Raw genomic sequence first — 25,372 nt, forward strand, 5'->3', positions numbered from 1 at the left:
TCTGGGTGATTTGTTGCTACTCATTTTGCAGTATCCATGGAACAGGTTACAAAACAAACTGACAATCCGAGACAGATCCTCTGATGCTTTTCTGCCTAAAGAAGGATCTCGGCGTAACAGTTTGTCTCTTCTCTGTAGAACAGAGGAATCATTTATCATGTATTGGCCTTCTGAAACTGCTTTAAGGTGATATCTTGTTAATTGGGTTTGCACAATCAAATCTATAAAACCGAGTTGTTTTCCCATTTACAGAAGAGAAACACTGGAGACTGTTCCATCTGTTTAAATCTTTGGCTCCTGAGGGATGAAGTTTCTCTTCCCTCAGTGTTAACAAGATGAAGCAGTATAATATGGCATCCTCTGAGCTGTATCAGGATCAGTTGTCATGTTTGATAGGATCACTGTATGGAATTAAAGGTTTTTTACTCATTTCTACTCAAAGAACAAAGCAGAAAGACACTGCCTGCTAGTAAGTTGTATGTCTTTTCTTTATCCCTGTATTTCTGACAGTCATAAGCCTACCAAAACATCCTAGCATTATTCTGTGTTTGCTCATTTCTTTCTACCTGTGAAAAAAGTAAAGTTTTTGTGTGTGCCTCTTTTGATGCCTGGGGAGTGCAAATGTCAGAGAAAGGTATTTTTCCAGTGCTAAAGTGAAAAGACGGGATGGATTCACCCTGTGATTCCCAAAGTATCCTCAAGTGAAGGATGAAGAAGGTGCAGGACTGCAGAACATAATTTTGGAGGGCAGCAACCTCCACTATAAAGTGGTGCGTGAGTTACCTCTTTTTCCAGCTCCTTCCGGGTTTAGATCTGCAGCCTTCTTTATTGCAAAGCAGAGACAGGGACAGCAGACCTGCATTATTGCATCTTCTTCAGCTGGAAAAGTATTGCGAGTAATGTTCCCTTGCTGCCATCGTGTGGTCCCATTCGTTGTTTGCTGCAAGTACACTTGTGTTAGTGGATATCGGGGCTCTCCCAGTCTTTCTCAAGGCAAAGTATTTAGGAGAGGTAATCTTAAAATGGGAAGAGCATCACTTATCTCCACCCACGTTCAGAAGCAACTTGTGATTCTTAATTCAGAAATATTTCATAGTTTTTGGATTGAAATTAACACTTTTCTGTGTGCATTTGTTTCTCTGAGCGTAGAAAGTGCTGTTGTATTGTCATTTATTGTTCTTTGTGACCATGTTTCCACTTTAGCAACCTTAACTCAGGGTGGTGCTGCAGTGGCTTTACTCCTGTTTATCCCATTACTGGACATTTATTCCTCTCTCACTCCTCCTCCTGTCCACCCCTTATTCATTGACATGGGTATTTGAAGTGGCCTGGCTGAAAATGAGTAATTTTCAGCTGGATTTGCATGGCAGTGCTGACACAAGGGAAATACAAGGAAATGCAAGACTCATGGAAGGCAGTCTTCTGCTACTTCTTTGCCGACAATCAGCCCATACCTTGCAAAGCTTTGACTTGAGTGAATGCAAGAAATGAAGTCCAGAATTAGATTAAAATGGTACCTGACTGACAGCTTGGAGTTTGCTTTGCGTTGTTTTCTAGCACGCGATTAAACTTGTGAAAGGCATAGAGGAAGCGCCAGGTGAAGCCTGAGGAAGCATGGGATATCCCTGCTTGGAAAAAAAAACATCTAAAGTGATTAATCAGTTAATTCAGACACTGACCAAGAGCTGTAGACAATGCACAACTTGCTGTTTCATCCTGGCTATTTGTGGAAACAGGATGCTGTATCCTGTCCAGCAGGAACAGGCTGCTAAACAGGCCTGTGTCAAGGGACCATGAGTACCAGTTTTTTGGTTGTCACTTCGCTGTTGTGCCTTCCTTTGCATGTCATCAGCTGTGAGAAAATATAAAGTGCAAACCAGTACTGGATGTCACAGTATAGCATGTATGTACCCCTCTAGGATTTGCATTCGCAGTGGGCTGGCTGTTGGATGTGTTTCATTACTCCATTGGCCCTATGTAGCACAGCTGCTCTGCACATGTGCAGCATCAGAAAAGTCAGTGGTTTTAGCAGGTGGTTGGAACTTGATGATCCTTTGGGTCCCTTCCAATCCAAGCCATTCTATGATTTGGGCAAGTTACAGGTGCCTGTGCTTTGGATCTGAGCATCCAGGAGCCTCCTGTCTCATCATGGTGCCTTGCTGTTTTTTTTCATCCTGTGGTATCATATTTAAAGATACCACAGTTAAGGTTTCTGATTTAGTTCAGCCCATTCATTTTCATATACTTGATTATAACGTCCTGCTTGCATTTCATGTCTGCTCTTTTGTTTTGCCAGTGAGCTAGAGGGATTTGTTGAAGATCTAAAGAGGGACTCCGCTGCTTCCAGCAAGGCTGTTACACTGAAAGATGTTGAAGATGGAGCCTTCCTTCTGCGTCAAGTGGGAGAAGCTGTTGCCACCCTTAAAGGTACGTATTTATGGTTATTTGTTTTGATTTTTCACTTTTGACCACAGTAGCTGAGAAGAGTTTTGCCTTTAATCTGAGAGCATAATCTTTCACTTGTGACATATTTAAAGTTAGGATTAAGGGGCTTGTTGCATGGCCCCTGGAGAGAGGCTGAAACTCTACTGTTCAGCTATCACCCTGTCATCTGTTTTTCCTCAGGGGCTTTTGTGATTTCCTTTTCAGCTTCACAGTTGTTGTCTTTGCAGGAGAGTTCCCGACGCTGCAGAATAAAATGCGTGCGATCCTCCGCATTGAGGTAGAAGCCGTGAGATTCCTAAAGGAAGAACCACACAAGTTAGACAGCTTACTGAAACGTGTGCGCAGCATGACAGATATCCTTACCATGCTCAGAAGGTGATATATCTTTTCTTCAAGCTAGAGAATTTCCTCAAGCATTTTGGGTTTGTGTTCTTCCTTTCTCCCCAAGTAGTGTGGAGAAATGCAACTTGTTTGTAGCATTTTAGAGTTTATTCCTAGAGCTTTCTCAAGGGAAATCAAATTATCCTTTCCTGTGCTCTGTGCAGCAGTTCTGTTCTGACCGACAATCTCAGTTAATTGTTAGAAATGCTTGACTTGGCTGCCATACTTTATCCCAAATTGTTGACAGACAAAACCTTCCTGAGGTATTGTTTGAAGGCTTTGTTTTGGCCATTTGCTCAACTGCTACTTCACATTCCGTGTAGCTACCACATTCCATGCTAATAGTGCAAGAATTATTGTTTATCTAGGCTCTGTGAAAAAAAAACACAACCTAAGTCATCTGATTTCCATTCTCCCTCTGAAATCAACTCCCTATAACTCGTGGTTTGGTCAACAAGAGCCAGTGTGTCCTTGAAGGATTTTAAATACAAAACACAAAGTCACAGATATTTTGTAAGTTTTCTCTTGCAAAAGCTTATTGTTAAATACTGCCCATGCTTCACCTCTATGCTAACCATGCTCCGTGCTGTTGTGTTCCGTTCGGCTGAGCAGACATGTTACAGAAGGACTGCTGAGGGGTGTGGATTCCTCCCAGTCTGTGCAATACTCCGCTATGGAAAAGACCACTGCAACTGAACCTCTGAAAAATCAGGAGGAGCCCAAGCAAACCCAGGGACACGCACAGCAAAACCTCACAGCGGTCACATCAGAGTCCCAGGTATCATCAGTCAAGTCAGAAGTCGTCCCCTTCTCCACAATGACGGTACATCATGTGCAGAGCTCTCCCGTTGTCATCCATCAGTCTCAACACTCATCAGCCCTGGTCAACCATGCCCAGGGTTCACCTGCTGCACCCAGCCACAGTGAAGGGCTGCCAATGGGCAGCCACCCTTCCACCACCCCACCAGCACCCCCCCAGGAGTCAGCAATAGGATCCCAGCCCACCCAAGGCATGCCGGCACTACAGGTCTCTGTCAATGGCAACACCATGCAAAGTCTTTTCATTGAGGAAATTCACAGTGCAAGTACCAGAAACAGAGCCGTATCAATCGAGGTATGGTGTACTCTACTCACCCAGCTGTTGTCTTTTTGGGTCTGAGCTCCCAGTCTCACTTCTGAGACTGAAGGTGGGATTTTCAAATGCATTGTGAGGATTTATATGCTTAATCTCTAACTACACCATGCATTTCTGAAGATACCCTCCAATTTTAAATGTGATAGTATAAGATTTTACGTAGGTTAAAGAATACCCTCTTTTTGAACAATATTATGTGATTCTTTGGCAACACTTGCATTGCTGGATTTCATCCATTCCTTAAATCTCCATGTCCCCCATTATGGAGAGAGAAAGATGAAAGAGTGTGAAGTTTCAGTGGTTTCACACAGAGGTAGGTATTGAGCAAATGTACAGCTGAACTCTCATGCCTTATTACAGACATGCACGTTAATCACCAGTGTAATGTAGTAAATCACTGAACCAGATTTAAATTTTGCCTTTGTTCCTTTAGCAAGCAGTGGTCTGTGTCAGTTTTTCCTGTGTTTGTATCTAGTACAGTGGAGGTCGGAACTATTTTACAGTTACTGCTTTAATATATTTCTCTAGTTGCTTACTAGAACTGAAAGAATCTATCCATGGTGACCTATGAAGTTTGCACATGGATTTTTTTAAGAAGTAAATGGTCACTGCAGAAATAAGAGAGGTGAACTGGTGCTTTACTGTTTTTGTCTAGAAAGCAGAGAAGAAATGGGAAGAGAAAAGACAAAACCTGGATCACTATAATGGAAAGGAATTTGAAAAGCTCTTGGAAGAGGCCCAGGCCAATATAATGAAGTCAATTCCTAACTTGGAGATGCCTCCCCAGCCAGCAGTCCTGCCTAAAGGGGATGCAGGGGAGAAGTTTGAAGTGTCGGGTAAGTTTCAGTAGAGTAAATGGTGCTAAGAAGTTGCACATTTGGAAAAGAGAGGTCATTTATTCCACTTTCTAAAATAGTTGCAGTGTAAAGATTTCTGTTTTCTTGATCATACCATGAGTGGTCTGTGAGGAATGATGCAGGTCCAACTGTCAGAATGCAGGACTGTATCACAGAAGCAGTGATTTTGCAGATGCAGGGGTGGGTGACCAGCTAAATCTGAATTTCCCCATACTGCAACTGAGTGAGTTTGTCCTCTGGAGATAAGGACTCCTTGTGAGCAGAAGAGTAAGAATACAGCTTCATTTTGACTGAGATGAGAATATTTGTGCTCTGTGCTATATCTACAGCTCAAGTACTGTACTCAGTTTTGTGCAAGGTTGGTGATATGGAGTGTTCTGGAAAGAGCCACAGAGAATTTGAGCACAAAAGATCCTACCATCAAAAACTTAAGGTCTTTTTTTGTGGAGGTTTCTTATCAAAAGAAGATCAAGACGTGTCTGAGGCTTCTGAGGATAAGGAGATCTCTTAACTTTGCACAAATTCTGACAACTTTCAGCACATGGAAGCTGAAGCTTGAAAAAGATAAAAATTAGGTGTCAAATTTTAACATTCAGAGTAAGTACTCACTGAAGCAAGTTTAATTATGAACACACTGTATTATTTACCACTTCAAATCTTGCAGTAATATTTTATTCCTTTCTGAAAAGCTGCCCAGACAAGCTCTAGGCATGATGCAAGAGCTGCTTGAAGAAATCCTTCAATCTGTGTTAAGTGGGAAGTCTGCTGCTTGATCTTAATGGTCCTTACTCACTTCATAAACTGTAGCTATAAATACTAGAGGTGTTTTGGATGAGTCTGGCAGAGTTCTGTGAAAGACCTGCAATGCTGCATAACAGAGTGTCTTGAAGAAGTGGATGGGGAAGGAAGGAATGAATGAGAGGGACGTTTGCAGTAAGGATTCTGCCCACAGCTATGCTGTAGATATACCAAGTACACTTCCAACACCCCGAACTGATTGTGAAAGAGAATATTGCAGCCTAGTCCTGTTCATATCCTTTATGGATTAATTGCTCTAACCCATTTTGAACCTGCTCTTTTGCCATATACTTCCCCACTACCATGGCAGCCTATTTGATTAAGTATCTCACATGCCATCCAACTCTTCTGTCATTCAAGAAAAAAATGCCAATACGTTACAGTCTGCTGTAAATTGGGATACTGAGCAACATAAGGAGAGCCCATCTACCCCAGCAACGCTCTGCATAAGACACTTTGGCCATAATTTAGCAGAGTCCTTTGCTGACTTTGCTGCAGAACCTGGGTAGATCACCTTGGCACGCTATGTTGTCTCAGCCATTCTCCACTCAGAACCCAGCTAAGAAATTTTTTTCCCTGCAAAGCACAAAACAAAGTTAAATCATACCCTTTTAGCACAGTTTTGCAGATGACTGTAAATGCTTCTTTAATGTCTTATACTGTATCTCATAGTTCGTATGTATCACAAATACGAAAGAGAAATCATTACTTCTTTGTGCCTTTCATATCTTGTGTCCAGACTTACTCTTATTAAGCATAAGAAAAACTTTAATGTTCCTGCATTCAGAACCACCAGACTGAGCATAATGGGTTGAGCCCATTGAAAGGAGCAGAGGTGGGCACAGGCCCCACATCACAATCTCGTGAAAACCATCTTAGAGAATTACTTTGACTTCATAGGAACTGGTCTCAACTTGTGCTGGTAGAGAATACCTGATGGCATGGAAGTCTTAATGGCATGTATTGGCAAAAGAAGTAATCTAATGTAAAGTGCGTCTGGAAAGTCACTATTGTTGCAATTCTGCAAGTCAGTGCCAGATAATCACGGAAGGCAGTAACAGAACAGTGGATTTCTTTAAGCTTAAGCAGCTTTGAAGAACATTTGATCTAATAAGGGAACAAAGATGAGGCTGGGTCAGCCAAGGGCTCTGTCCTGTCTGGAGGGGCTGGAGCATCAGAGGAGCTTGATGCATCCCCACCAGCAGACACTTATGTAATAACTTGCCCAGAGGGAATACTTAGCCCTAAACAGATGTTTACAGGCAGTAATCTGAAATCAGGAGGTTTTCTGAGTTATGCATTCCAGCTGTTGATATAACACTGAATAGCTACAGAAAGGTGCTCCTCTGCCCTTCACAATGGTGAGAAGACTCATGAAACTTGTCCGAGTGTAGCTAGTTCTGGTTAACTACAAGGCTACTCTGCTGCTCCTGTCCTACCACCTTGCCAAGAGCATCTCCCAGCTGAGCAGAAACGCTGCTTGCTTCAGAATTGCTGAGAACACCAGCAAGCCCCTAAGTTTGGTATCTTGCTAGTACTCACGCCAGTTGCACACGCTTTCAAGGGAGGCTGCAGGGGCCCAATCTTAATCAGATACCGTGTGACTGATTGCCAGAAGTGTGCTGACCTATCACACCTGTACACCAAGAGCTGAAATCCCAGCCACAGTGATGCTGGGAACAGGAGTTTTGCTGAAAATTTGTGGGTGAAATGATGTATTTTTGCTGGGCAAGTGCAAGACTGCTATTGTGCAGGAAGGTTCCACTTGAATCATGAATGTGCTTCTATTTATGTGTATTCATCTGCAGGACTTTTTAGGATGCTGTTTTTTTTCCCTTCCTGGTTGGGGCAGGGCTGAAAGTACTTTTTTCCTTCTTTCCCCTCTGCTCACTCAGTGCTGCTTTGCTTACTTGCAGAAGATGCTCCAGATGCAGAGCAGGATAACGACAAGCTGACCAAGTCCCCACCTCCTCCACCTCCACGGCGCAGTTACCTGCCTGGGTCAGGACTGACCACGACAAGATCAGGAGAGGTCATCTATGCAGCCAGGAAAGAGGCGGCTGCTGGCAAGGTTTGGTGACTCAGCCTCTAGGCAGTCAGATTGCTGAAGAATGGATGGCACAGAGGTGCATTCCCAAGCTTGGGCCATGTCTGTAAACCACGGAATAAGTTGAGACAGAGCTATGTCTTGAAGAGCTACTGAAATTGCTTGCCAAGAAACACTACTGTCAGGCTAAATGAACAAGTAGGGTTTGATTGGTTCTGTTTAGAGCAGTCTGGGCCTTGCTGTGTTTATCTCTCAATATAGAAAACAAGTCACAAGCTGATTTGTTTACAGTTGTAAGAAGATTAAAGATGAAAAAAAATAAAAAGCACGTGTTACACAGATGGGAAAGATCAGCTTGGAGCTGAGAGCAAGTTCACAGATCTGCATGTTGCAGATTAGTTTTTTTGGTATTCCTTTCTCCATCCCTTCTTCCTGAAGGAAGTAGTGGGAAGCCCAAGTGAGGAAGCTGTTACTCCTACTCCTATGAGTAGGAGCTGAATTTCAAAGCTGAATTTACTGTTTGATTTGCATCTGGAGGGCTCAATTACATTGGTTGTCTGCTTTTTCATCCCCTTGTAGGAATGCAGTGAAGATGCTGGGCAAACAACGCAGCCCAAAGCCCCTAAAGAGGATCAGGCATTGTCTCAAAACACAGGGCTTGCTGTAGCATCTGCAGTAAAAGATGAAGAAGAAGAGGAAGGAGATAAAATAATGGCAGAATTACAGGTAGGCCTTCTGGTTTGCTCGTGCACAGGTATGCCTGTTTTGGAATCAGTAACACTTCCAGAGTCTTGGCACAACTTATAGCTCAGAACATGAAGGAAAACAGATCTGCCTTTCTCACCCAGTTCCAGTTTATTTCACTGGATTATGCACATTTTGCAAGCACCACCCAAATTGTTTTCAAGAGGTGTAGAAATGAGAGGGTGCTCAAGAATGCAGAGGTTGCCACTGGGGAATCTTTCACAACACACATGTATATTGGTCAAGTAAAATACTAGTATCTCTTTGGTATGGTTTCCGGCATAGTGTTCTCAGTACCAGACACACAAGGTGCTGAGAGTCCTTCATTTGGGTAGAGAGAATATGGAGTGTGCTTCTAGCAAGCTTATCTCACAATGCTGTGATCCAGTGGTTCTTGGTGTGTTTGAACACTGAAACATTTGCTGTTCCCTGCTCTGTAGGCTCTATAGCTGGTGTATTACTTTTCCAGTGGCATGGAAGGACTGTTCTCTTGCTGGTCCTTCACTTGACAGCATATAGGCTGGCTTAGCTCAGTGATGGCAATGCTGCAGTAACAACCAACTATTCCAGCTACTGTCAGTGAGCTCCAGCCTCCTGGGACACCTTCTGTCCTCTTCCACGTCCCCATGAGCAAAGGAGATGCAGTTATCTTTAACAGCTGTAGCCTCTGATGTTTGGGGTGGCTCAGAGCACTGTCAGAGCAAGAGTTGTTCCCTGCTGCTCACCAGAAGGTGCTCTTGGTGCTGTTGGGGAGTGTTTTCAGCATTGATATCAAGCAATGACTCTTCCATTTGATGAGTGTGTCCTGCCTTCTGCTCAGCTCTCAGCCACCAGCGCATAAAAGAGCTGGTTCACAAGGAGCAAGTGCAGGGACTTACTCATGTCCCCTGTTAACACTAATTAACTATTAGTTAATAGCTAATGTGACAGGAGAGCTGCAAGCAGTGAAGATGTTCAGTTGTCTCCCATTTCCAGGAGAGCAGCCCAGCTGCCTTTCCTCTTATGGCCATGAAGTAGAGTTTAAGGTTCTAGAAAGGGAGACTCGGGGCTGTTAAGGGACAGAAATGGGCATGATAACTCAAAGGGATTGAGTGTTTAAATGCTAGTTTTGAGGACAAGCAATGTTCATTTTAAACAATAATCAAAATAGCAGGATATATATATTAATAGCAGGTTATAATAGCGGGTCTGTCAATGGGTTGACAGAATATAGGTTTTGGAAAGGTCAAACTGTTCAGTCTAGGAGCTACAGACTTGGTCTGATGTCACTTATAGGCAGAACTGGAAAACTAGGTTTGGGATTCAGTCAGTGAAGAACTGAAGGACAGGTGTGTACAGTTATGCTCATCAACACAATGTAATGGAACACCAGTCAGTCAAAGGAAATGACTCCCTTTGATGAGGTAACAGGTTAAAGTGCTTGAACTGAATTGTGTATCTGTAAACATTTTTGTTAGTCATTTGATCAAATATCATTCACATTAAAATCTGGCACCACTGAGTATACAAAACACTCTTGCCAAAGCCCTCCCCCCCCCAAGAATCTTAAAAGGACTGAGAGCTGTGTGGCTCTGGAAGTGTTACTCTCAAAGCAGGGGTTTATAGTCACATCCCGGTAGACTCAGCTTCCAGGACACTGATGGTACGTTTAAAATCTTTCCTGTTCAAATCAATTTAAGACTATTGAAGTATGAGAGCAGGGAGATGATAACAATCAGTTGATGACTGTAAAACATTTAATTCACTGAAATATACAGTCTGCCTGAAGAACAACAAACACAGGTCAGACCATAACTGTGTGTATTGGAAAGGAGCTGGAGCTGCGGTAACAAGTTGACAGCAGCTCCCAGGTGGAGTGCTCTTGCCACAGAGTTAATGTCTGCTTTGGGTGTAGATGTGAGAACAGGGAGTGTTTTTATCTCTGTGTACAGAAGATCAGGAAGAGGAGACTGAGCTACTGCATCCATGACTAAGTGACCATGTATTGCCTGTTTAGGAAGGGCAGTAAGAGTATGAAGGTTCAGAAGAGTACAGTGTGGATGTAGTTTCATGAGAAGGACCTTCTTAGACTTACAGAAGAAGCATAATACTAATCAGCTGCAGAAGCACAGGCTGTATGTATTCACCGGTACAGATATTTAGGAGCAAAGGTGATACATAAGCAGATTACAGAGGGAAATAGTGGATTCTTCATCACTTAAAGTCTGAAGGACCTTAGGGGTGCCTTTGTAAGTGGTAGGCCTGACTCAAAAGCACATCATTAGTCTCAGAAACCGATAAGCTGGGGACAGTCCTATACCTTGTACTATAGGAGCAGTAGTACTTCTTCTGAGTTCTCTGTCATCTGAGCTACGCTCTTCAATACAGACATGCAAACAGGACGTGATGGAAAAACAGCAGCAACTCTGCACCATGATTTTTGTACTGGGTTTTTTCATTATCACTGATAATCTGATTTTGCATAAGTAGTCAATAAGCACATGAAATACAATTTTTCATTGTTATATTTTATATTTTTATTCAAATCTGTAAACAAGGCTATTAATTTTGTGAGTTGCCAGGAACTAAGTGATTTCCTCAATATATTGTATAGTAGTGTAACCTTGTGTTTCACATGTTGTGTAACTCCCATAAGCACTCCCCCCCCTCCCCCCCCCCATTCCCTGGCTGGCTTGTGCATCTCAGTGGTGGCAGACAGTGCCAATAGTGGCCTCCAGAAATCCCACAAATGCTTGGAGCCAAGACTGCAGATGCATCAGTGATGGTTCTGCTTATCTGGATCTGTGAGCCAGATGGATGGAGAAACCCAAAGGAAATGGAAAGGGGACAGCAAAAAGGTTGAAAAGTCCTGGCTGTGTCCTGGGATGCACATGGTGGGAGGCCAGTGGTCCCCAAGCCCATCTTTTGTACTGTTTCCAGAGCAGGAGGAACCTGAAGGGTACTGTTATCATCTGGAACGTTAATGAAGGCTGTGGTAGAGACAAGTCTAAAGTTTTAATAACGCTGTATGGGAACAAGTGGTATTATATAGGTGTTGCATTATGTGCAATGAGGCCAACAAAACTGGTAGCTGAGTAGACATCAGCGGGTGAGGAAGAAGTATTACTTCCCTTCTTCACTCATTTATTGACTGTGTAAGGTGAGCTGTTGTGAATGTTAAAAAGAAATGCTCTTTTTGTAGTTGGTTATCTCCAGACAATTCTGTGTAAAAGCTACTTGGTCTCCTGATAACCTGCAGTATTTATTTCCTAGGCTTTCCAGAAGTGCTCTTTTATGGATGTAAACTCAAACAGTCATGCTGAGCAATCCAGAAATGATACACATGTTAAAGACATAAGGCCTGGGACTTTAATACATCACAAGGAAAAGAAGGTAACAAGTGGCGTTTGTAAACATGCCACCCGGTCTTGGCATAACCTTCTTTCCTTACTTCAAAACTAATCTTATATCTTGTGTCCTCTTCTCTCTAACCCCCAACCACAACTGCCCAGTGGTTTCCTTCTTTTAATCCCAGTATGGATCAGAAATGCTCAGATGGAATTTTGTATCGATGTACATTATGTGTCTCACCAGCAGTTACACAAGGAATGCATGAAGTTTTAAGACTGTGAAATCAAAGTTAAAATAGGATCCCTCAATTTCCTCTGAAGAGGTGTTCTTACTTCTCAGAAAATCCTTCCTGTGTTGCTCTGGCAATGGATGATAAAAGCATCTCTCTTAAGTCTTATTCTTGTTTTGAGTAGAATTAGTGGTTCCTTTCAGTCTCAAGAGCCAATGTAGAGAATTTCTGCTTTACTTTGCTTCATTTCTTCACAGTAGAATTAGTTACTAGACATTCAGAAATCCCATTTGGTTTGCTAAAAGACAGAGACAAGATGGATGGGCCACATTTGCCCTTCACACTTGCCCTTGTGATGTTTAGGGCTCAAGATTCACACTTGGACACTACACTAACTCATGGGACTTAAAAGAGGTGCCATGTGTCTGGGTCCACAGCCAAGTTGGGATGAATTTTGCACTATGTCTGGGATTGCTGTTTGAGTTATTGGCGTTAATGAGAGGCTGACATGTAGGATGAAAAATAGGACAAGTATTTCTGCCTTTGCAGACTTCTTTTTCAAGTTTAAGTGTAATTAGTTGAATTGTTGTTGAGCTTAGGTGGTCATGCAGGCATGACAGCTTGTTAGCCAAATGCCAATTTGCAGTGAAGTACTGCTGTGGTGGGGAAGACAATGCAGCTTTTCAGCACAGCATTTCAACTTTGTAGTGCATTTTTGTGAGTGTGTGCAAACTGGAAATAGCAGTAATACCTTTTGTGTTGTTCCGTCATTAGCAACTCCTCAAGAATTTATAAGTAGCATTGCATTTCATCCTCCCTTAACAGAAATTGGGATGAAAGGTAAAATGACTTTTGACAGGTCCTAAAGGCAGAGAAGAACCCAACTGCCCCATCTGTACAGAGCATTGCAGCTCTAACGCTGCTGTTGATATCTGAGACCTCCAGTAAGGCTGCCAGAGCTGCTCTAAGAGCAGTTTTGGTCTAAAGTGGCAAGCAGCTTGCTGGGTGAGGGCACAAGATCGTGGTGATATCTAAAAGGAAAAGCTGCTTTGTGTTGAGTGTTACGTGTTATGGAGAAAAAAAGGAAGAACATGTCTCTATTTATCCTTGCTAGTCCTGGTGTCAGAATAAGATTGTACTGTTGCACAAAAACCTGGGTTACCTCTCAAGACACCAGGCATGTTGTAACACAAATATCTTTTCGAAAGTTGCTGCCAGTTGCTGTAACCTGTCATTTATTGGAATAACAGAGAACACAGGAATTTAAGGTTAATTATAAAGTGTATTCTTGTCATCTGACGTGACAGAATGATACATTCACTTTAAATGTGGAGCCTTGTGGTCATGATAAATTCATAAAGGAAATAAGTTTTGTTACATTTCTCTTTTGTTGTTAGAAAGGCAGCCCTTCCTAAAATGAGGTGTATTGTACAATGACACCTTCAGATGTTGCACTGATGCTTGGAACAAGAAGTGCAACTGGCTAACAAAAAAAAGTATGGAGAAATGGGAGTTCACACACTGAGTCTGGGTGTTGAGAGGCAACAAGTGCTGTTACCTTTTGTGATGCTGGGAGCTCTGGCTTGTAATGGAACTGGAAGGCACTTACCATGTAGGTAGTCTGGGCCTGAGGTGACTGCCATGTTTTGTTCTGGCACCAGTTCTCGGCATAAAGTACAGGCACCTTTGTCCTGCACACTGATGCCTTGCTGTTAGTGGTTGGTTTGTACAATCACTCCTCTTCATTCAGAAGTACGTGGGGCTTTCAAGGTGGCCTTGGAGCAGCTGCACAGCTTTATTGTGCATTAGCCAACCTGTGGATTTTGGTACCGTCATTCATTTATCTCAGCTTAGAGAGTGGCTCTCCTGGCTGATCTTCCAACACATCTTGATGCTATCATAACTCATCCTACATGTGTGTTAAGAGTCAGTTTCTGTGCTCAGGCAGTGTCAGCAGAAATGCTGTTTGGTTTACTGCCTTCTGTTACCTGATGGCAGATTCGTTTCCTTCCTGGTGAACCATCTTTGAGCGTAGATTTCTCTCTTGCTTTGGTCACAGGTGTGGTGTCTCCTAGGTCATACCCTCACCCCGATGATTGGTGTTTATCCTAAGCTGTCAGTAGCACTTAACAAACCAAACAAAAAATGATATTAGGAGTAATAAGGAGCCTGACATTATGAAACAGCATCTCCAGAGGACCTCATTTAAGAACAAAGGAAAAGCATCCCTAAAATTTAATTGCTGGGGACATACTACTTTTAAGCTAGTGGATGACCTCTCTGCATACTGTTCAGAGTTGCTTTTATTAATGAATGTAGGTTGTTGTTCCATTCTGCACTTCCAAGGATGCTGAAGGCTGCCTCTGGTAATTCAGAGGGAAGGACTGCTTTTAAGCTGCAGTACTGATTTAGAAATGTTAAGATTGTGGCCATCCTAACTGTAGCAATGCAGCACGGCTCAGGCGTGAGCAACACTAGAAGCAGCAAAATGCTGTAATTTGAAAACCAGCTTTTTCCAGGAGAAAATGTACTTTTGAAGGTAGGCAGGCCGTCGTTTCGCTCTCTGCTGAGCTGGCTGCAGTGAGCCCTTATGATCCAGCGTCCTTTGATGTGTCCCAGCTGAACGTAGTCTGATACTTCGAACCTTTTCAACTTCAATCTTATACAAACCAGGTTGTTTCTTTTGTCTTTAACTTGGAAGGTAAATGAGCCAAGGTAGTTCTCTGTTGGAAACAAGGTAACTAGAAAGCTTTTGCATATTCTGGAGGTCTTGTTAAAACAGGAGCGGTAGGTAACAAAAACCCATGCTGGCCACATGCACACAGTGCAGTACATGAGCACAGAACAGTAACGTCTTGCTGTGCTGCCAGAATTTGGAATTCTGCCCTGAAGAATTTCAGGAGTTAGATGGCAGCTTCAGGCATGTCTCTGCAGCACTGAACTGAGTGGTGAGTTCATGAAGTCTGCGCTTCCCCTGAGAATATGATGATTAATTTTGGGGGAAAAAAAGTCCTGTAAAAGTAACAGCCCTGAATAACTGAGTAATCCGACTTTCCCCCTTAGGTGTATGGGGCTACAACAGGATCTCCCACAGATAGTGACCATCTTAAAGAGAAGAGGGAAGGGAAAACTGAAGAAGAATTGGGTTCTGATTCATCCAGCACAAATGACAGTAAAATTGGCTTTTCAATGAATGACAGTTCTGCATTTAGCAAGGGTTTGTTTGTAGACAGTAGAGACTATTCTAAGAAAAACCTCCAAAATATGAGCACAAACCTGCCCAGTGTCAGTTTGCCAGAGGATGACAAACGAAGAGGGGCTCAAGATATTTTAGGATCCCATTTTCCAGCTGTTGAAAATGGAAAGCCAAACCCAAACTACGGACTGTCACGAGATGCTTGCCAGGGCCCTCCGCAGGGTGAAGCTGTGCCGAGTGCTGCCAGGTCTGCCCCTGTCAGCAGCGTTGCCCCTCTGGTGAGACCTTCCCAGGAGGCTGCAGGGCCTGCCCTCTCCTCACCCGAGCAAGAAGCTCCTGCAGGTGGCTGTGGTCAGGTTGTGCTGAGACCCAAAGCAGCCAGAAGCAATGGCACTGAAGAGGCAGAGTCTCCAGCTAGCTCTCCAAGTGAAGACAGCCCACCCACTGAAAACATCGCCTTCATGATTACCAAAACAGCTGTCCAGGTCCTCTCAAGTGGTGAAGTCCATGACATAGTCAGCCGGAAAGGTGGTGATGTGCAAACGGTGAACATTGATGCGCGGAAGGATGTGGCATCGGAGAAAGGCATCCCAGAAAGCACTGACAGCGAAGAGCCAGTGGTGTGTCTGGACAAAAAACCCGTCATCATCATTTTTGATGAACCGATGGATATTAGGTCAGCGTATAAGCGTCTTTCTACCATTTTTGAGGAGTGCGATGAAGAGCTAGAGAAAATGATGACTGAGGAGAAAATAGAGGAGGAAGAGGAGGAGGAAGAAAATGAAGCACGTGAGATTTCTAAGAGGCCTAAGGAAGAGCCCCCAGTGCTTATTGACAGAAAAGCCATCGCAGAGTATTCAGCGGCTCACGGTCTCAACGAGCAGTACGTGTTTAACCTCCACTCTGCCTCGGAGTCCACAGAAACCAGGGCTCCTGCAGAGCAGGAGAGCTCAAAGACAAACTTTAACAAGTACAGTCAGATGTATGGGCTGCACACAGAAGCAAACTTGGACTCCACCGATCAGTTTGGAGGCAGGCAGGATTCTAAGAAAAAGTTTAAGTTTAAATTCCCCAAGAAGCAGCTGGCTGCTCTGACACAGGCAATACGTACAGGAACCAAGACAGGGAAGAAAACTTTGCAGGTTGTGGTTTACGAAGAGGAGGAAGAAGATGGGACCCTAAAGCAGCACAAGGAGGCCAAGAGGTTTGAGATCACCAGGTCCCAGCCTGAGGACCTTGACAAGAGTCCTACAGGGAAGCAGGAGGCCCCTCCTGGCGCTGCCGTGCCTCTATCTAGGACTGATGAAATTCGGCAGAGCACGTACCGAACTCTAGACAGCCTTGAGCAGACCATAAAGCAGCTGGAAAACACCATCAGTGAAATGAGTCCCAAAGTTATCCCCGAAAGCACACACAGCTCTGAGGGAAGCACTGTCCCCTTCTCTGCCCCACTAGTACCAGAGGTCCCACCCCGAGAGCTTGTAGTGCTGGATGAGAGCCGTGGTGGCACAGAGCCCCCTCCGCCAGTCCCAGCCACTTCACGTAAGGTACCTTAGTCCGAGAAATTGAATCTCCAGCTGCTTTCTAAACCTGCAATAATCACCATTAAACACGAGGGTCTTGTGATTTGTTCGCTTCCTCTCAGGTGGCTTGTCTGGGCTCCCATGAGGTGTCTAACAGCTAATAGACATTGGGTTGGTTTACTTTGCTGCTGTTTGGTGATGGGCAAACGCAGGGGAGCTGGGTCCAATAACCCGCTGTGTGAAATGATGAGCATCACTGACATGAAATCCGGTTTGATCAGTAGTTGAGCAGTGTTCTCCATTTGATTCCTGACATTAACACCCGCGGTGTGAAGCTCCAGTGCTCTCCCTGCATGTCATTCTGCAGCTGTGTCGGCACATGGCGTGCGGCCGCCCCGCAGCGCTGCTGACCACCTGCTCCCCTTCTCTTCCCCCATCCCCCACCATTTCCGCAGGGCCCCAGCGCTGCCTCGCAGACGAGCCGGATGCCGGTGCCCATGGCTGCAAAAAGTAGACAAGGAAGCACGGAGAAAGCAGGCAAACAGCACAAGCTGCAGGACCCGCGCCAGTACAGACAGGTAGTTTTACCCTAACCCGGTGTTTGGATGGACATTTAATGTTGTCTGTTAATTTAAAAACTGCAGTGACTGACTGACTGTGCCAAATAACGGATGCCTGTCTGTCGAGTTGAGGCCTAACTGGACGTCCTGGAGCCTGGGGGCATGCCCGTACCTACTGATCTCTCACATGCCTGTGCATGCCTGTCTGCAATAAAACACCTGCTGCTTTTTGTTGGGTTTTGTTTCGTTCCGTTTTGTTTGTTAACCCGTGGTACTCAGCTGTAACGTCGAGATGTCAACTACCTGTTTACTTTCCCTTCGGTCAATGCGGGTTCCTTAGGTCGACCGGGCCTGCACGGAGCCCCGGGCACTAACCTGGGGGTGCTCTGGGGGTGCACATTAACCCTCCCATCGGACATGTCTGCTCACCCATGAATAACCCCGGAGCATGGCCACGTAGTGAATGCTCTGTAATAAACCGTAGGTCGCGCCTTCTCCTATCCGTGCACTCTCTATCTCTGCGTTCTTTGTTGTGTACTTTGGGTTTTCTACCAGGTCCAGTCCTTCATGGCTGCCAAGACTTATCTCAGGCCTTGAGCTGTTAGCTCTTGCTCTCTGTAGGGCTGTTCTCCCAGGTCCTGTTGATTTGTCGTATTACTGGCTTTCTGACAAACTGTCTCCTGCCGTCTTTATTTGCAGGCTAATGGAAGTGCTAAGAAAGCTGGTGGGGACTATAAGGCTACTTCCCCCACCCTCCCTGCTTCTAAGATCCCTGCCTTTTCTCCCACTTCTGGGAAAAGCAGCTCTGCCCCCGCTCCCAGCGGTGACGGCCCTAACCCCCTTACCCCATCCGCAAAGCCCTCCGTGCCCCCCTCTGGCCTCCTCGGGCCCCAGGCAGGCCGCATGGCGTACTCGGCCTCCCTGATCCCCTCTGTCGCTAATGGCTCCTCCAAGTTCCAGAGCCCACCCTACGCCGCGAAGGGCCACCAGCTCTCCTTCTCGCTGCAGACTCAGAACGGCCGCCCGCCCCCTCCTTCCTCCTCCACCTCCCCCCCATCCTCCACCTCTCCCACCTCACTGAACCAAGGTGTGAAGAGCATCAGGACCATCCACACTCCCAGCTTCACCAGCTACAAGGCGCAGAATGGAAATGCCGGCAAGTCCGCCTCCCCCGCGGCCAAGGAGCCGGCCTAGAGGCTGCGTGCTGGATTGCCACTCCTTCCCTGCAGCCACTGTTCTAACCAGGGAGCATAACCATTTTGCTGTATCGCTGGAGGCTTAATACTAACCATGTGCTAAATACTGAGTTACTACACTAGAGTAGAGTGAAGCTTTTTTGTAAACCTGTTGCTGTTGTCATGATAGAAGAGCGTTTTCCCTCTGTAGGCGGCACCTCATGGTGGTGGTGTGTGGGTGTGAGCCGGGCGCTGAGCATGGCTACACGTGTGGCTGGCGTTTAGTAAGAGGTTTTGTATAAAGCTATTTTTCATTACGGGGACTAGACATGAACAGAGATAGATATACTGCAGTGTGATTATACACAACTGTAAAACTGAAATATTCCTCTTTTATTTTGGTGTTATTTAGCTTTGTTACAGATTTCTATTTTTGTCAACCAATGCCACGGTTCGTTTCGAGATCTTTTTGCCAAAATATTTTGATATTATCCTATAATGTACATTTGAAAGCAGTATGCTGGACAGTAAACCTCTGCACCACAGACAGACAGAACAAGACTGGTCTCAGTGCACAGGAGGCAACTCAACCTATTGCACTGCCGTTCAGAGTCTATTTAAGAATTCACCAAGCAGAGAAAACAACCCACAAATAATAGTTTGACACACATAGGGAGTTGCCGATGATTATTTTCTTTCTTTCTGAGCTAAATTCACCCTCCTCCTTCAGCTTTCTTTTACTGGGACCTGGTAACCCATCGATGTACTGCATTGTGGATTTTAAAATGTACACTTCTGTACTGTTCTGTATACTGGCAAACTTTTTGTACATACCTATAAATAGATATAAATAAATAAATGCTGTATGTGGCTGGGCACTTGGCGTAGTTTGACCACACCAAAGTTAATTTTTATGCATGCTTTCAAAATATCTATGGGCAGGGCTGAAACAGGTGGGTCACGGTCACACAGGAGGAAAAGCAGCAAGTTTGCAGAGCTCATGGTTTTGTAAATAAATTTATTGTATAACAAACACCCTGATGTAATATACAGAACTATGATAAGCAAAGATCTTTACAGAAATAAAGGGCTGCATGCTTATGTTTTCTACTTTGTCACTAATATTTTTTCTGGTGGTCACAAGCAGGGCTGTTTGTCTGCCTTAAAGAAAGAGGGAAACTACCAGGAAAAAAAACAAACAAAACAAACAAACAAAAAAAACCCTACCCTGATTTTCCCCAGGTTAAAGCCATAAGTAAGGATCAATTTCAAAATGGAGTCTTTTTAATTAACCCAGACAAGAGTGAATTGCTCGGCTGCCGGGTTGGTTAAAAAGGCAGCAAGAAAAAAGGGGAGCACCAGAGCCTTGGGACTGATGAAATGAGGGATGGTCTGACCTCCCTGCTCTGCTTTGTTCCACACAGGGGAGCAAGAGTTTTCTTGAAACTCATTTCAAGGCTGAGCCCTCAGAGGGTGCATCCCTTGCAGTGGGAACAACTCAGTATGCAAACATCAACTCATACATCACCGACAGGAACAGACTCGTGTTCTGGCAGTGCTTGTGCTGGTCCCCTGTGAAGGGGACGTTTCTGCAGGCTGAGAGCCCAGCACTGTCCAGGAGCTGCAAAGCCAAATCGAAGCGCAGCACAACTCACAGCACTCTGAGTGTGGTGCTGGGCTCCAGCCATCTCCCAGCCTCTGCAGGACAGCTGTGGGCCTCCAGGTGCTCAGGGCCCAAATCCATCTGACTCCCTGCTGAGTGGCAGCTCTCCCCACCTGCTTCAAAACTCACCAGTAAGGTGACGCAATTAAGGCAGCAGCTTCTTAGACTTATGACTGCAAACTCAAGCTCTGGGCACCACTTGCACAATGCTCCATGCTGTCAGTCAGTCCTTTCCTCTCTCCGCTGTGTCCAACCACATCCTTCTTTGCCCAGGTTGGCATAATTCAGTGCTTGATTGCTACCTAAATAAGGGCTGTGCAATGACATGGCTTTAGAAGCAAGAGCACAGACTTTTATGCAAGTGAAGATACATTTCAAACAACTCTTTCTTCCCATACAGAATGAGCAGGGAGTTTACACAGAACCATGGAGTCAAAGGGGTTTAAAGGGACCTCTGGCGACCATCTAATAAGTCCGGCCTCCTAAAACAGGCTCCCTATAGCAGGTTGCACATGTAGGCATCCAGATGGGTTTTTTACTACAGTCAAAGCCAGTAGATGACGATTATTAGGTATGTATAAGCACTAATACCAACCTCCGCAGTCTTCTCCAGGCTGAACAGCCCCAGGTCTCTCAGCTTTTTCTCATGTGGGAGATGCTCCATGTTCCTCATCATCTTTGTTGCCCTCCACTGGACTCTCTAGAAATTCCTGTCTGAAATCGAGGAGCCCAGAACATGATACAGTACTCCAGATGTGGCCTCACCAGGGCAGAGAGGAGGGGGAGGATCACCTCCCTCAACCTGCTGGCCACGCTCTTTTTGATGTACCTTAGGACACCATTGGCCTCCTTGGCCATAAGGGCACACTGCTGCTCACTGCCAGCCTGCTCCCCAAAACAACACTCAGGTCCTTCTCCACAGAGCTCCTCTCCAGCAGGTCAGCCCTCTCTGATGCATGTGGTTATTCCTCCCCAGGTATAGGACTCTACACTTGCTCTTGTTGAACCTCATCGGGTTCCTCACTGCCAACTCTCCACCTTGTTCAGGTCTCGCTGAACGGCAGCACAGCCTTCTAATTTGTCAGCCACTCCTCCCAGCTCCGTATCATCAGCACTGTTGATGACTCCTCCCCATGCTGCAGCCAGGGAAAAGACTGTATGTGCGGAGATTTTCCTTCCACACTGCAGCCCCCACAGAAGTAGCTGAACTGTCTGGACTGTGGCCATGTCTTAGTTCCACATGAGCTATCTGACAGATCTCTCCTTGTATCCCCACACTGGGCTCTGTTGACCCTTCACATCAAAGGTTTCTCCAGGCCCCGCTTCTGCCGGACTACTTCCTCCAAGACCTGCTTTACATGGAAGACAAAGGGAGCTGCAGCCCAAACTGCCACAATCTCCTTCTTGCACTCCCACCAGTGTCCGTATCCTCTGCCCACCTGCCTGCTCTGCTCACATTCACATTCCTACCATGAGTCCAACTGCTCTGCTAGTGCAGCACTAGAAGATACCACGGAGCCCACAAGGCTTTAGATTCGTGTCCTGGAGCATAAGCACCCAATACAATGATGACTGTCCCATTTCACTAAACATACGCACTTTGCCCTGCATCTCATGCAAATGCTGCTACTGTACCATTCTCCTGCCTGTGCTGAAGTAACGGGCATTTTTTAAGTTTGTAAGAAGACCACAAGAACATGGTTCACTTTTATGTGAATTGGTAACAGGTACAGAGACCCAACATAACCACATGGTGAGAACGTGCACAGATCTTCTGTTCGATCTAATGCTTTTTTTTTTCCACAGATTTTGATATGGGAGCAGTAACACAGTAGATAAAAGCACAGGTCTGTTAGAGTCATTCTAGAAAGGAAAAGAAGTCTGTGTGAAACCTCATCTATACATACACCTCCTGGCTGCTATCATTCCTTCTCAGTGATGGGAGACATGCGTACAAGCAAGTTGTTCTATGCTCGCGATGTTTAACATCAGTACAGGTACGATCCTCTGCCAAGTTGGTAACAACAGCCATGAAGTAAGGGAAGGGAACAGGCAAAGGAGTGAGGAGCTGCTTTGTTTTCAAGTAGTTGCACAAGGAAATAGAAGAAAAAAATGTAACTGGTGAAGAGGCGACACGCAAGAGGGATTTTAGGGCACAAACCCATCTTCATAGTTAAAACTATACCAAGTCCCAAGCCCATAAGCATACAGACTGTTTTGGCCAGCAGCAATTCACTTCTTCTGACTTGGGGAACATTGGGAAGATGGTGGGTATGGTACTTCATTGTTCCAAAAACGCCAGATTAAACACAAAGCAACTCGCTACGGCATTTTTAAACCCGTCATTAGAACGAACTCACACCACACACAGAGTCACCAAAACAATTTTATTTCCAGTGTTTAAGTGGGTATGCACACAGGCATGATACAGGTTTGGATTCATTAGGTCTTCATGCAGAATTATATTCTCAATAAAAGAAACCAGTTCCATCCAGTATCCACTATCTACACGCCTATGTTACAACATTTATATCAAATCTGGTATCTGAAGAAAAGATACACATGTAGTATGTACACTTAAGTTACTTATTTTACAGAAAGATTAAAAATTCAAGTCACATAAAACTCAAAATCTGTATTAAAACTGGAAATATAAAACTCCAATATTTACTGGAATGCCTAAGGAATGGAAGCTCTGTAGCCACCTGTGTTAACATTTGTAAAATGTAATGAAACTCGTTAACAGTAAAATGCATTCGTTTGTTTGTAGTAAGTTTCTCTAATTTAACAATATGGCACCCTAAGAAACCAAATGTGTTTATGATGAGGCACTTGTTAGTGACTAAACCAAAAGAACAATTTTTCTGCATACTAATGCCAGGCCAACTCTCAGTCAGAAAACCATGTATACACTACACAGCTTGTTGCATCAGATGCTTTGTCCAACATTCGTATGCAGCCATCAAATATACTTTTTTCTTAAAATATATATATATATATATATATATATATGTATATATATACACACACTTTACCTTTAGTGTTCTTCTGGCTGTGGTAATGCACTGTGAAGACGTTCCACAGAGCATATTGATGAAACCAGCCCAAATGAAGGCTGCATAACAACAACAGTACAAGAAAATATATATATATATATGTACACACACACATACACACAGTTACTGGGAAGAGTAACGTTAAGTTAATGAATTGCTGTAGTGGACATTTCTCCCCATTTCAAAGATACTGGTAGAATCGAGATCTTACCACTTGGGTCCCAGACAGCTTATGAGGATGGGCGTCAACTGCTGGGCTGAAGTTGTTTTTGTTCATATTCTGATAACTTTCACCATTTACCTGGTCTGGCGGCTGAAATGGTCCCGAAGGTGGTGTTCTGCTGATTGAAGTCAAGCTGCTGGAGGAACTGCCTTCATCTGCTTGCATCTCAGCAGACAGAGGCAGATCTACTTTTGATGCATCTGCTAAGCTAGTGTTCTCAAGTCTGGGCTTTCCAGTTTCACCCGTATTAAGGTCAGTTGTGCTAGTGCGTAAACGTTCTCGTGCAAGCCACTCTGAGATGGAGAGGTCCTGGGCTGGACATTTTGGCTTCAGACGATTCACAGCCGAAAGCTCAGATTCTCTCTCTCTACTTTGACTTGGCTCTTGAACTTTCCAAACATTCAGGACACTTATTTCATCAAAATCCCTCTGCCCTCCAAGCGTATGCCTTCGCCTGATATTTTTCCTCTTCGCCTTCTCGGCAGAGTTAGCCTTTTGATTCCCAACTCCAAACATGTCATCTGCAGACGATTTGAGCCGCAGCTTTAACCTATCTGTAATTTTTAATCTCCAGGTAGGTTCTTGTTTGTCAGTCTCACTTCTGGCTGATGTAGCTAAACTGCTTGTCGACCTTCCTTTTTTCATTATATCAAACATTTTGGTCACAGCAGGTAAGTCCTTCTCACTCTTCGCATCCCCAGAACCCTCACTGTCCGTTTTGTGCCGTGCAGATTTTCTCCTGGACAGCGTATCACATTCAATCAGTTTGTGTGAGCTAAAAAGTCTGCGACTCTCTAACTTTGGTGTTGAACTTCCCTCGGTACAACTTACTTCGCTTTCCTCAGAGTTCCTCCGACTGCTCTTACACACTTCAGATACTTTCCCCTTGGACAGCCTTTCAGCAGCAGAGCTGGTGGCAAAGACAGGGAAGTCACTCTCACTGTCTGTCTCCACAGGACGCCCTTCACTGATCAACTCGCTTCTCTCATCATCGGCATCTTCTCCCTTGCTTTCTGTTACCGACTGCACTTCAGGGCTCAGCATACTGGCATCTAAGCCAGTTATATATATAGAGGATGAAGTCGTTGAATAATCTGAGGTGATGGAACTGACATCAGCTGCTAAAAACTCACTGTGTTTGATTTCAGGGCTGGCTACCTTTTTGCACAAGTATGTGTGCTGGGAAGCCTGAGAGGAAGTGCTAAGCATAGTGCCAGAGTCAGACACCGTCTCTTCAACTTGGGAAGAAGACTGGGAAATGGGCTTTTTAGGGTTAACCTTCTGCACAGTTTGCTGGCAGCTGAGACTTTGTGATTTGGTACGTTTTTCAAGGTAAGGCAGTGAAGGTTCCTCTGACAGGACGCTCTCTTTCCTTAACGACTTCTTTTCATCCTTTACAACATTCACATCTTTTTTACTGCTGTTCTCTTTTTCCTTCAGGACAAACATCCTCTGTTTTCTCCCCGCATCTCGCTCTTTTTCATATTCCCCTTTAGCTGTGTCCTCTTTTGCTGCGTCACCCCGAGACTGCTCTGCGAGCTCCTTCTTGGAAAACACATTATCCAACTCATCTTCTGAGCTACTCGGTTGCGGTTTCTCTTTTGTTTTTTTCCGCTTGCGACTAGCTGCCGCAAAAATGGAGGACACGAGCAGTTCCTTACTATACTGATCCTTTCCAGAACCCCAAGAACCCTGTTTAGAAACAACAACAACAAAACACAGGACATGATTAAAAAACACCAACAAATAGCCATTAGCACAAGACTTCTAAAAACATCTCCTGAGCTTCAGAGCAGAAAGTCTGTCTCTGTTCAGGAAATACTCTTCATTCAGGAGATGTTTCCTTGCCACGCAGTTGATGTGATACTGCCACACTGACCATTTTCATCCTGGAAATCCCACTTGTTGAGCCCCTTCAACTCAACAAAGATTTGTTTTTAAGCACAGCTACTTAAGTTTTTGACTGACTAATAAAGCAGGCTCCATTAACAAGGATGGCTTTTCCAAGAC

The 25,372-nt window shown here is 44.6% G+C and overlaps 2 protein-coding genes across 49 annotated transcripts in view; one reads left to right on the top strand and one right to left on the bottom strand.

The window, feature by feature from the left end:
* KIAA1217 (KIAA1217 ortholog) overlaps positions 1-19,530 on the top strand; it is a 325,153-nt gene extending 305,623 nt beyond the window's left edge. For 19 of the 43 annotated variants that reach the window (XM_015853276.3, XM_085538721.1, XM_085538724.1 and 16 more), the window contains 10 exons: positions 2,297-2,427; positions 2,673-2,820; positions 3,439-3,940; positions 4,617-4,797; positions 7,533-7,687; positions 8,243-8,389; positions 11,660-11,779; positions 15,030-16,709; positions 17,141-17,263; positions 17,945-19,530. In XM_015853276.3, coding sequence (XP_015708762.2) covers positions 2,297-2,427; positions 2,673-2,820; positions 3,439-3,940; positions 4,617-4,797; positions 7,533-7,687; positions 8,243-8,389; positions 11,660-11,779; positions 15,030-16,709; positions 17,141-17,263; positions 17,945-18,439 — 3,682 coding nt within the window. In that variant the 3' untranslated portion in view covers positions 18,440-19,530. Of the gene's footprint in view, positions 1-2,296; positions 2,428-2,672; positions 2,821-3,438; positions 3,941-4,616; positions 4,798-7,532; positions 7,688-8,242; positions 8,390-11,659; positions 11,780-15,029; positions 16,710-17,140; positions 17,484-17,944 lie in introns of those variants that run through there. The other 24 variants (XM_085538733.1, XM_085538730.1, XM_015853287.3 and 21 more) reach the window with 7 other exon arrangements.
* A 2,926-nt stretch (positions 19,531-22,456) lies between these two features.
* Positions 22,457-25,372, bottom strand: part of ARHGAP21 (Rho GTPase activating protein 21) — a 74,001-nt gene continuing 71,085 nt past the window's right edge. For 5 of the 6 annotated variants that reach the window (XR_014943109.1, XR_014943111.1, XM_015853294.3 and 2 more), the window contains one exon: positions 22,457-25,054. Coding sequence is in view for 3 of the 6 variants with exons in the window: in XM_015853294.3 (XP_015708780.2) it covers positions 23,321-25,054 (1,734 nt within the window). In the remaining 3 variants the exon portion in view is untranslated. The remainder of the gene's footprint in view (positions 25,055-25,372) is intronic. The other variant, XR_014943110.1, reaches the window with a different exon arrangement.

Source organism: Coturnix japonica, chromosome 2, assembly GCF_054131305.1.
Source record: "Coturnix japonica strain WE chromosome 2, WE-NBRP24, whole genome shotgun sequence".
Classification (NCBI taxonomy): Eukaryota; Metazoa; Chordata; class Aves; order Galliformes; family Phasianidae; genus Coturnix; species Coturnix japonica.